The sequence below is a fragment of the Myxocyprinus asiaticus genome, chromosome 39 (assembly GCF_019703515.2).
Source record: "Myxocyprinus asiaticus isolate MX2 ecotype Aquarium Trade chromosome 39, UBuf_Myxa_2, whole genome shotgun sequence".
Lineage (NCBI taxonomy): Eukaryota > Metazoa > Chordata > Actinopteri > Cypriniformes > Catostomidae > Myxocyprinus > Myxocyprinus asiaticus.
In genome coordinates, this window is record NC_059382.1 from 941,273 (window position 1) to 952,500 (window position 11,228).

At 35.4% G+C, this 11,228-nt stretch overlaps 2 protein-coding genes across 2 annotated transcripts in view; one reads left to right on the forward strand and one right to left on the reverse strand.

Annotated features, from left to right (window-relative positions):
* Window positions 1-3,159, forward strand: part of LOC127430054 (phosphatidylinositol 3,4,5-trisphosphate 5-phosphatase 2A) — a 53,051-nt gene extending 49,892 nt beyond the window's left edge. Inside the window, exon 27 of the mRNA XM_051679491.1 lies at window positions 579-3,159. Within this exon, the coding sequence (XP_051535451.1) occupies window positions 579-675 (97 nt within the window). The 3' untranslated portion in view covers window positions 676-3,159. The remainder of the gene's footprint in view (window positions 1-578) is intronic.
* A 1,379-nt stretch (window positions 3,160-4,538) lies between these two features.
* The window catches only part of LOC127430068 (paired mesoderm homeobox protein 2A-like), a 7,785-nt gene continuing 1,095 nt past the window's right edge, over window positions 4,539-11,228 (reverse strand). Inside the window, exons 2-3 of the mRNA XM_051679519.1 lie at window positions 10,553-10,740; window positions 4,539-6,992 (exon numbers count right to left, since the gene is read on the reverse strand). Coding sequence (XP_051535479.1) covers window positions 6,513-6,992; window positions 10,553-10,740 — 668 coding nt within the window. The 3' untranslated portion in view covers window positions 4,539-6,512. The remainder of the gene's footprint in view (window positions 6,993-10,552; window positions 10,741-11,228) is intronic.

The window sequence follows — 11,228 nt, forward strand, 5'->3', positions numbered from 1 at the left end:
TCCGTAATATTAACTGTAAAAGACTGCAAAAATGCTACAATAAAAAAACGTTAATTGGTAAATGGGCAGTTACCTTAAAATATATGGTAAAAAATTATAATATATTTAAATATATTATTTATTTATTATAATATATTTAAATATATTGTAATTTATTTATTATAGTAATTATTATAATATATTTAAAAAGACAATACATGTAATTGGCCCGGTTGCTAGGGAGGGTAGAGTCACATGGCGTAACCTCCTCGTGGTTGTGATTAGTGGTTCTCGCTCTCAATGGGGCATGTGGTGAGTTGTGTGTGGATCGTGGAGAGTAGCATGAGCCTCCACATGCTGTGAGTCTCCGCGGTGTCATGCACAACGAGTCACATGATAAGATGCGCGGATTGACGGTCTCAGAAGCGGAGGCAACTGAGATTCGTCCTCCACCACCCGGATTGAGGTGAATAACCGCACCACCACGAGGACTTACTAAGTAGTGGGAATTGGGCATTCCAAATTGGGATAAAAAAGAAAAAATGTACAAAAAAAATATTCGCCGGCCAATGAAGTTCCATTCAATCTCTTTCCTGCAGTGACATCACAGAGGAGGATCTGGAGGAGGCGGGTGTTCATGACCCCGCCCACAAGAAGATCCTATTGGCCAGTCTGAAGCAGCAGCAGCAGAAATGAGCCAGTCCCGATCCGGACGGTCCAAACCGGATCAAACCAGAACTATGCCTTTTGAAGCGAAACATTGCACTGCCAAGTCCTTTTAATTTAACCTGTTGTTATAAAGCTGGTTGTTATCATTTATGATATTATTTAAACAAGTCGATGTGTAAAAAAAAAAAAAAAATGGATGTTACACTACAAAGCCCCGCCCACATCCTGAGAATACTTCCTGCTGTCTGAATTTGGAGGAAGTGATGTCATCAGAACATTCCTCACCGTTGTGTTGTTGTGACTGAAGTGTTAATTAATAATTCGTTTTTTGCATGTTTTATGACTTTAAAGGAAAGGGAATTAAGCCGAACTCGGCCGTGACTGATGCCTAAACAAACTTGAAAGAGTTTTGTCATTGGTGTTTTAATAATTGTGCGTTTCTGTGTGTGTGTTTGTGTTTACGTACACAAGGGACACTCGTATCACTTCATTCAGTGTGTCGTTTGTACGTTTATCTGTCGCGTTTAATATTTACAGTCTCGTACAGGCATTTAAGATCTTTGCACAGATCTTAATGTGTGTGTCTTATAAAGCGTTCAATGTCCCACATGCCTTTAAATACTTCATTTCAACAGAAGCAGTTTGGCTCTTTGATCGGAAACCCTCATGTCGTTCCAAACCTGTATGACCTTCTGTCTTCCATGGAACATAAAAGGAGACATTTAGCAGAATGGTCACATTGCTATTTTGCATAGTGACCACCAGGGGCGAATCTAGGATTTCTTAGGGGGGCTCAGCCCCCAATGACACTATTAAGTGGGTCACACACCGGACTCGTCTGGCGGACGACATGGTGAGTTCTAAAAATTGGAAACAACTGTTTTCAGTGAAGGTACGCACACCGCCGCTGCCACTCGGTGTCTGTCGGCGCCGCCCAGATAATGCGGAAGCTGCCACGCCACGGAGTGCAACTCGCGTATCATTTTCAAAGGACGTCGATTATTTACTTTAGCGTTCTTCATTCTTGAAGAGGGGAAAAACCTTGGTAACTTTTGTGTGTACTGTCTGCCACCTTAACCGTATCGACATGCCATGTGTTTGATACTTGTTCCATGTCCTAACCGCGACGCAACACAGTGTGGCGCTTCTCGTCCGGTGTGCGACCGCCTTCAGATGTGCACAATTTTTCTCTTTGTAACTTGATGGATGCAAACAAAAGGATAACATTGTTGAATAAGTTTTGCATTAGTGCAAAAACAGCTTAACTTTATGTAACACTTTAGTTAAAAACAAGACTCAAGCCAGTATCATTCCGATTAGATGTGTCATATTGGAAACCGTTGCAAAATAGCCGATAAACGCACACCTGTGACATCTGCTTGGATCTATATTAACATGGAAAAATACCGTGTTTTTTTGTTTTTTTAGATGTGCACATTTAATGTATTCCACTCTTTAGCATAGATAAGTGTGGGGGGGTTTTCTGTGTTTACATCATTCAAGATAGCTGGCTAATATTCATTCAGAATTTGGTAATTTTCTATAATAAACACACTTATAATGTTATTAAAAATCTGAAACCGTTTAAAGAACCATTCAAATACTCCTTTTTTTATTTTACATTTATTAACTAAAGAAATTTGTATTATAGAAAATCAACAACTCGTGATTCTTTTGAATTTGTTCAAAAGAGAAAATCACTCCGAAAAGAGATTTTAATTTCAGTAGAATAACCCTGGTAAAATAAAGGTATTATATAAGAGTAGTTCACTGATTCTTTTTTGTAAATCACACTTTTGCACCAGTAGGTGGCAACAAATCAACGTTTTTCATGTGTTTTGAGTCATTAAAGCATTTATAAAGCACAGAGACCGAAACAAGTCTAATTATACTTCATCAAACAACAAAGATTATAATTTTGTGAACTGCTGTGCATGACCATGGAATATACAAAAAAGATGACATAGCCTATAAGTAATTACAGGCTTTAATTACCTCCTGATATCATTGTAATGTCATTAGTCACTTTTACTCTTTTTCTTTTTTTTTCTCTCTTCTCCCCCAATTTGGAATGCCCAATTCCCAATGCGCTCTAAGTCCTCGTGGTGGCGTAGTGACTCGCCTCAATCCGGGTGGCGGAGGACGAATCTCAGTTGCCTCCACGTCTGAGACCGTCAATCCGCGCATCTTATCACGTGACTTGTTGAGTGTGTTACCGCGGAGACGTAGCGTGTGTGGAGGCTTCACGCTATTCTCCGCGGCATCCACGCACAACTCACCACACGCCCCATTGAGAGCGAGAACCACATTATAGCGACCACAAGGAGGTTACCCCATGTGACTCTACCCTCCCTAGCAACCGGGCCAATTTGGTTGCTTAGGAGACCTGGCTGGAGTCACTCGGCACACCTTGGATTCCAACTTTCGACTCCAGGTGTGATAGTCAGCGTCAATACTCGCTGAGATACCCAGACCCCAGTCGCTTTTACTCTTAATTAATCCAGCCCCTTTCCAAGGGTGTAGCCAGGAAATTACTTTTGGGTGGGCCTCAATAAAAATGGATGGGGCAAGTTTTCGCCCAACTTCTATTTTTTTTACCAAAGTTTCCTTAACAGTAGAGAAGAGATGCATTCAAACCGTTCTTCACACTTATTTTTAACTATTTTATAAATCTATATTTGAAGTCCAATTTGGCCCCGCCAACCCTTGGCTACGCCACTGCCCCTTTCTGTCCTTGTTCATCGAGATTACCGAACTAAACAAGCGACATGCCTCCTCTCTGTCAGTCGGTCATATGACGCCGATCCTCGCTCGTTCATGAATTGAATGAGTAAATAGGGCGGATTTGTTCAGTGGGTCAAACCGATGATATGCTCCATCACAGCCGACACTTACATGCTGATTGCAAAGTCAAAGATTTTTAGGGGGGCCGAAGCCCTCCTAAAAAGGGTCCAATAACGCCAATGGCGACCACGACATAAAAGCATCATTAAAGAAGTTCATATGATCCTTGTGCCATATTCCAAGTCTTCTGAAGTCATTCAGTAAGTTGGATTCTGTTCCTCGCACAAATGTAATTAGTTGCGGAAAATGTTGCACATGACATGGGAGAACCAGTGCCATTTGACATCAGTGACATCAAACCTGGTGCTGTGCATCTAAAAGCAACATTTCCTTTTCAATGAACACAATCAGATATGAGAGCTGACAGAGCGTTAATATTATCAGTCAATAATGACTAATTTATTACATGACTTCAGAAGACTTGCAATAGAGATGAGAGGAACACCAGCAGGAGGCACTGTTTGATCAACCAGCTCCATGTTTATTTGAGAGCTCTGGAGGAGAATAGAAATAGTTAAATGTTGCATGCAGATCTTCTATTTGTCCTTCATTAATCACAAGAGAGCATCATGGAGTTTACATGAATTTCAGTTTGGGACAAGTTGAGTTGATACCTCGTTCTTTACATGAAACACTCCCTAACTCAATGGTAACAGCCAAGAACTCTATCTTGTGGTGACTATTTAGAAGTCATAATAGCGGGGAATAAACACCATCTCTGTCTTTAATATCATTATGGGATGTTTTGTATGTAAATGCATGTACTGTATGTTTCAGCAGAATTATTCTAAATATAATTTGTCCTACATTTTAACTTTATCATCGATATCGTTTGAGCATTTTGTGAACTGTTAACCCTGTTATGTTGTAAGTTAATATTTGTGTTTGACTGCTAAATGATTTTCTGTCCATTTTTTTCACATTAATAAAAACTCAAATCTATTGTCCTGTCATGTCTTCATGTCTTGTAAGGAAAAATGCAAGATTGCTTTCTGGAATTATATACATTTATAATGGATTAGATTCACATTTCTAGACTTGTCCGGTGTCTTTGCTTGAAATGTAAGAACAGCATTTGAACTGAAACGTCATATTCTGTATGAGCTATATAGATAATCAGTAAATTATCCCTTTTAATCTTGTTTGTGAAATAACCCCAAAAGTCAGAATGTCATTGCATTAGATAAAAAAATGAAATCAAGTGTGATCTTGAGTCATACTGCAAGTCTTCTGAAGTCATGTGATATAGTCTCAAATGCTGCTGGATCTAACTTGACATTTCTGAGTATTTTTGACAAATGTCTTTCCAGTCAAAATGTAAAAACACACAAACACAAATTGTCACTTTGGCAAGAATTTCCAAAGGCAACCAATGCTGGAATATTCTGTGCTTTCATATGTCTGGGGTTCTGAGACTGCTCTGTGATCATTTTGTTGATCTTTATTTTAATTTTGTGGATTATATTCAGCAGAATTATTCATGAAACAACATGGCGTGCATTGGAGCCAGGTAACCATTAAAAAAAGAAACTACAGCATATTTATATTAATATTGACAAAATATTTTCATGTTTAAATATTTCAAAGGCTATCTTAAAAAAAAATCATCTGACAATCCCCCCCCCCAACAAAAAAAAAAAATTTCCCCTTCAATAAATTAACTACAAGTGGCTTAACTATGCTTGTTTTGCGGGTCACACACTTACACACACACACATCTGACACTGACGCCACTATTGAGAACTCAAGTTTTATCCATTTGGAATTGGATAAAATAAATTGGCTTGAAGATATCAGCTGAAAAGGAAACGTTAGATGCATATGATTCGAGCACTATTGTGAATATTAGGGGTGGTGTGTCTCCGTCAGTATCTGCTGTGATTGCGGTCCTGATAACTGGATTCTAATTGTGTCCCTCTGAAAGGTTTTCATGAGAAAACATCACATCCTGAAAACAATTATTTGCTTTTCTCAAGCTCTACATTGATGAACATTTCTGCTCAAATGAATCTAGAACTTCTTAAAGATGCATTATAAAACCAGTCAGCTAAAAAAGACAATTTCATTCAAGTTTTGTTGATTGACATTTATAAGGCTGTCTCTGATTTAACAAACTGTCTAGTGTGAAGAGTTTCTCCTATGGTATTAAATGATCTTAAAGGAATATTTCAGGTTCTACACATGTTGAGCTCAATCGACAGCATGTGTGTCATAATGTTGATAAACATATAAATGAATGTCGACTTGTTCCTCCTTTTCTTTAAATGTGTGTTCCAGTGAGACACTTACAATGGAAGTCAATGGGGTCAATCTTTGGAAGGTTTAAAGTCAGATTATAATTTTATAAAAGCACTTACATTAATTCTTCTGTTAAAACTCATGTATTATTTCAGCTGTAAAGTTGTATAATTTTTTTTTTTTTTGTGGTCGTTTTCGGGTTTTAGTGTTTACAGCATTACGTCGTCATGGCAACCAAGTGTAAAATTGTCTATATCTTTCCACAGATGTGGTTAGTAAGTGATTTTATGACAGTAAAATCATGTTAACACACATATTGTTTATGTCTTGTGTCTATACTTTTGAAACAGTGAGTATTTTAATGTTTACAGATTATTGACCCCATTGACTTCCATTGTAAGTGTCTCACTGGAACACACATTTAAAGAAAAGGAGGAACGAGTCGAAATTAATTTTTACGTTTATCAACATTGACACGCATGCTGTCGATTGAGCTCAACTTGTACTGAACCCGGAATATTCCTTTAATGGTGGTTTTACTGTAGTACTCTGCTGTACAGGTGTGTCAGCTGATTACATCTGGAGGAAACAGACCTGATAAACACAAAAAAAGATGATGATATATACGGTAGAATCCACACACACACACACACACACACACACACACACACACACAGGTCCAACATAACAATAAATTAAAAGGAGTCCAGCTCTAAGCAAAATAAGAGAGAAAATTGTTTCACTAGTAAATGTTGTGACAGATACACATTGAGAGCGAGTCTCTAGAAGAGGTTGGTCTTGATTGTGTTCGGTTTCCTGTGGAATGAAGACAGAACGCCTGCAAACGGGCCGGATGCCATACTGTCCGCAGGCTGCCAGGCTTTCAGCAGGTCCGGGCTCGGGGCGGCACCAGGGGTCAGACCGCCCGCTCCGGTGGAGCCGATGCTGGGCCAAGGCGAGGTCTTGAGACCCTGATGGATGGAGGGCGAGATGGAGGTGTTGGTGAAGGCGGCCGAAGACCCTGAGACCGGGCTGGGACTGAGGCTGCTCGCCCCGGGACTACCCATGTTTCCAGAACTGGGCAGAGACGCTGTACTGTCAGGCGTCGGGCTGCAGGTGGACTCTTTAGACTCATCATCCTCTGATGAAGAGCGGTTCTCTCCAGATTTCTTGGCGCCGGAGGTGATACCAGCGTTTCCTCCTTTAGAGTTGGCAGCACGTTCCTGTTTACGGAATTTGGCCCGTCTGTTCTGGAACCACACCTGAGGAAGAGCGGCACAGGTGTGTTATATATCGAAAATATGGTAACACATTACAATAAGGTAAAAATGTATTCTAGTAAAAGTGTTTATCTTTTGCTTTATGATATACAATTATTTACAGCTACTTTTATATTTGATGTTTGTATTTAGAATTTATTTAATTGATGTATCTGACAATGTAAATGGATGGCTAATTGGATAATATGCCCTCAAAAGTAAAACACTGCCCTAATAAAATTAATGTAAATATATATGTTTGTTTTGTTTGTTTGCCAACTGTTAGGGCTATTTTCATGGTGACTTTCAGGTTAAAATATAAAAACAGGTAAAACAAAAAGATGGTTTAAGATAAATGGATTCTGGACTGAGGGAGTCAAAAACTGTCAATGTCTCTAATAATTTTTTGTACATGTAAATATTGAGGGTGACACTTTACAGTAAGGTTCCATTAGTTAACATGAACCAATGAACAAGAGTTTTACAGCATTTATTAATCTGTTCATTTCAACATATAATAATCATTTTTTAAATCAAATGTTGTATTTCTTAACATTAGTTAATGCACTATGAACTAACAATAAATAATTGTATTTTTATTAAATAATATTAACAAAGATTAATTTATGCTGTAAAAAATATATTGTTAATTGTTTGTTCATGATAAAATGATCATTATCTTGGTTTACGAATGGAACCTTAATGCATAAATTAATGTTTACGAATGGAACCTTAATGCATAAATTAATGTTAATGAATGGAACCTTAATGCATAAATTAATGTTTATGAATCGAACCTTAATGCATAAATTAATGTTAACGAATGGAACCTTAATGCATAAATTAATGTTGACGAATGGAACATTAATGCATAAATTAATGTTTATGAATCGAACCTTAATGCATATATTAATGTTAACGAATGGAACCTTAATGCATAAATTAATGTTAACGAATGGAACCTTAATGCATAAATTAATATTAACGAATGGAACCTTAATGCATATATTAATGTTAACGAATGGAACCTTAATGCATAAATTAATGTTGACGAATGGAACCTTAATGCATAAATTAATATTAACGAATGGAACCTTAATGCATATATTAATGTTAACGAATGGAACCTTAATGCATAAATTAATGTTAACGACTGGAACCTTAATGCATAAATTAATGTTAACGAATGGAACCTTAATGCATAAATTAATGTTGACGAATGGAACCTTAATGCATAAATTAATGTTAACGAATGGAACCTTAATGCATAAATTAATGTTAACGAATGGAACCTTAATGCATAAATTAATGTTAACAAATGGAACCTTAATGCATAAATTAATGTTGATGAATGGAACCTTAATGCATAATGTTTACGACTGGAACCTTAATGCATAAATTAATGTTTACGAATGGAACCTTAATGCATAAATTAATGTTAACGAATGGAACCTTAATGCATAAATTAATGTTTATGAATGGAACCTTAATGCATAAATTAATGTTTACGAATGGAACCTTAATGCATATATTAATGTTAACGAATGGAACCTTAATGCATATATTAATGTTAACGAATGGAACCTTAATGCATATATTAATGTTAACGAATGGAACCTTAATGCATAAATTAATGTTAACGACTGGAACCTTAATGCATAAATTAATGTTAACGAATGGAACCTTAATGCATAAATTAATGTTGACGAATGGAACCTTAATGCATAAATTAATGTTAACGAATGGAACCTTAATGCATAAATTAATGTTAACAAATGGAACCTTAATGCATAAATTAATGTTGATGAATGGAACCTTAATGCATAATGTTTACGACTGGAACCTTAATGCATAAATTAATGTTTACGAATGGAACCTTAATGCATAAATTAATGTTAACGAATGGAACCTTAATGCATAAATTAATGTTTATGAATGGAACCTTAATGCATAAATTAATGTTTACGAATGGAACCTTAATGCATATATTAATGTTAACGAATGGAACCTTAATGCATATATTAATGTTAACGAATGGAACCTTAATGCATAAATGAATGTTAACGACTGAAACCTTAATGCATAAATTAATGTTAACGAATGGAACCTTAATGCATAAATTAATGTTAACAAATGGAACCTTAATGCATAAATTAATGTTGATGAATGGAACCTTAATGCATAATGTTTACGACTGGAACCTTAATGCATAAATTAATGTTTACGAATGGAACCTTAATGCATAAATTAATGTTAACGAATGGAACCTTAATGCATAAATTAATGTTTACGAATGGAACCTTAATGCATATATTAATGTTAACGAATGGAACCTTAATGCATAAATTAATGTTTACGAATGGAACCTTAATGCATTAATTAATGTTGACGAATGGAACCATAATGCATAAATTAATGTTAACGAATGGAACCTTAATGCATATATTAATGTTAACGAATGGAACCTTAATGCATAAATTAATGTTAACGACTGGAACCTTAATGCATAAATTAATGTTTACGAATGGAACCTTAATGCATAAATTAATGTTGACGAATGGAACCTTAATGCATAAATTAATGTTTACGAATGGAACCTTAATGCATAAATTAATGTTAACGAATGGAACCTTAATGCATAAATTAATGTTTACGAATGGAACCTTAATGCATAAATTAATGTTAACGACTGGAACCTTAATGCATAAATTAATGTTTACGAATGGAACCTTAATGCATAAATTAATGTTAACGAATGGAACCTTAATGCATAAATTAATGTTTACGAATGGAACCTTAATGCATAAATTAATGTTAACGACTGGAACCTTAATGCATAAATTAATGTTTACGAATGGAACCTTAATGCATAAATTAATGTTAACGAATGGAACCTTAATGCATAAATTAATGTTTACGAATGGAACCTTAATGCATAAATTAATGTTGACGAATGGAACCTTAATGCATATATTAATGTTAACGAATGGAACCTTAATGCATAAATTAATGTTTACGAATGGAACCTTAATGCATATATTAATGTTGACGAATGGAACCATAATGCATAAATTAATGTTAACGAATGGAACCTTAATGCATAAATTAATGTTTACGAATGGAACCTTAATGCATAAATTAATGTTAACGACTGGAACCTTAATGCATAAATTAATGTTAACGAATGGAACCTTAATGCATATATTAATGTTTACGAATGGAACCTTAATGCATATATTAATGTTAACGAATGGAACCTTAATGCATAAATTAATGTTAACGAATGGAACCTTAATGCATATATTAATGTTAACGAATGGAACCTTAATGCATATATTAATGTTGACGAATGGAACCTTAATGCATAAATTAATGCTGACGAATGGAACCTTAATGCATAAATTAATGTTTATGAATGGAACCTTAATGCATATATTAATGTTAACGAATGGAACCTTAATACATAAATTAATGTTGACGAATGGAACCTTAATGCAAAGTGTCAGCACACTGAGTGCAGGAACAAAAGCACCGATGTGGCACGAGAAGAGTGATGATGTCACCTGTACTCTGGCCTCTGTGAGGTCGATCTTCAGCGCGAGCTCTTCTCGAGTGTAAATATCCGGGTAATGAGTCTCCGCGAACACCCGCTCGAGCTCTTTCAGCTGAGAGCTCGTGAACGTCGTGCGGATCCGCCTCTGCTTCCGTTTCTCGTTCAGACCGGACGGATCCGAGAAGAACTTGTACGGAACTGAAAAAAATATAAGGAGAAATTAATTACAGACAATATATTTCTGATAGTGTTTTATAGTAAAAAAATAAATAAATAAAATACAATTTCAACTGTTTATGCTTTTCAGAAAAAGAAACAATAATACAAATATTTCAATAGTATTTCATTTATGTTGTAAATTCAAGATTGAAAACTTTAATTATAATAATAACAATAATTATTATTATTATTATGTTTTATAATGACTTAATTTATTTGTGAATATTAAAATCCACGTAATGTATTTTATGATACATTTTAAAGACTCTTTTTAGTATTCAATTATTAGTATTCCGCAAATCTAATTTATCAGTGGAGCCAGAGTGAATGAATGTGTCGCTCCTTTTCTCTCCCATATTTTTTGTTTTATTATTATAAAATCGACGAACCATAATTAAATTACTTTAAATTAATTTGCGCCTTAAATTATATCAGATGAAACTGCATTCTTGCGTACTCTTGAAATG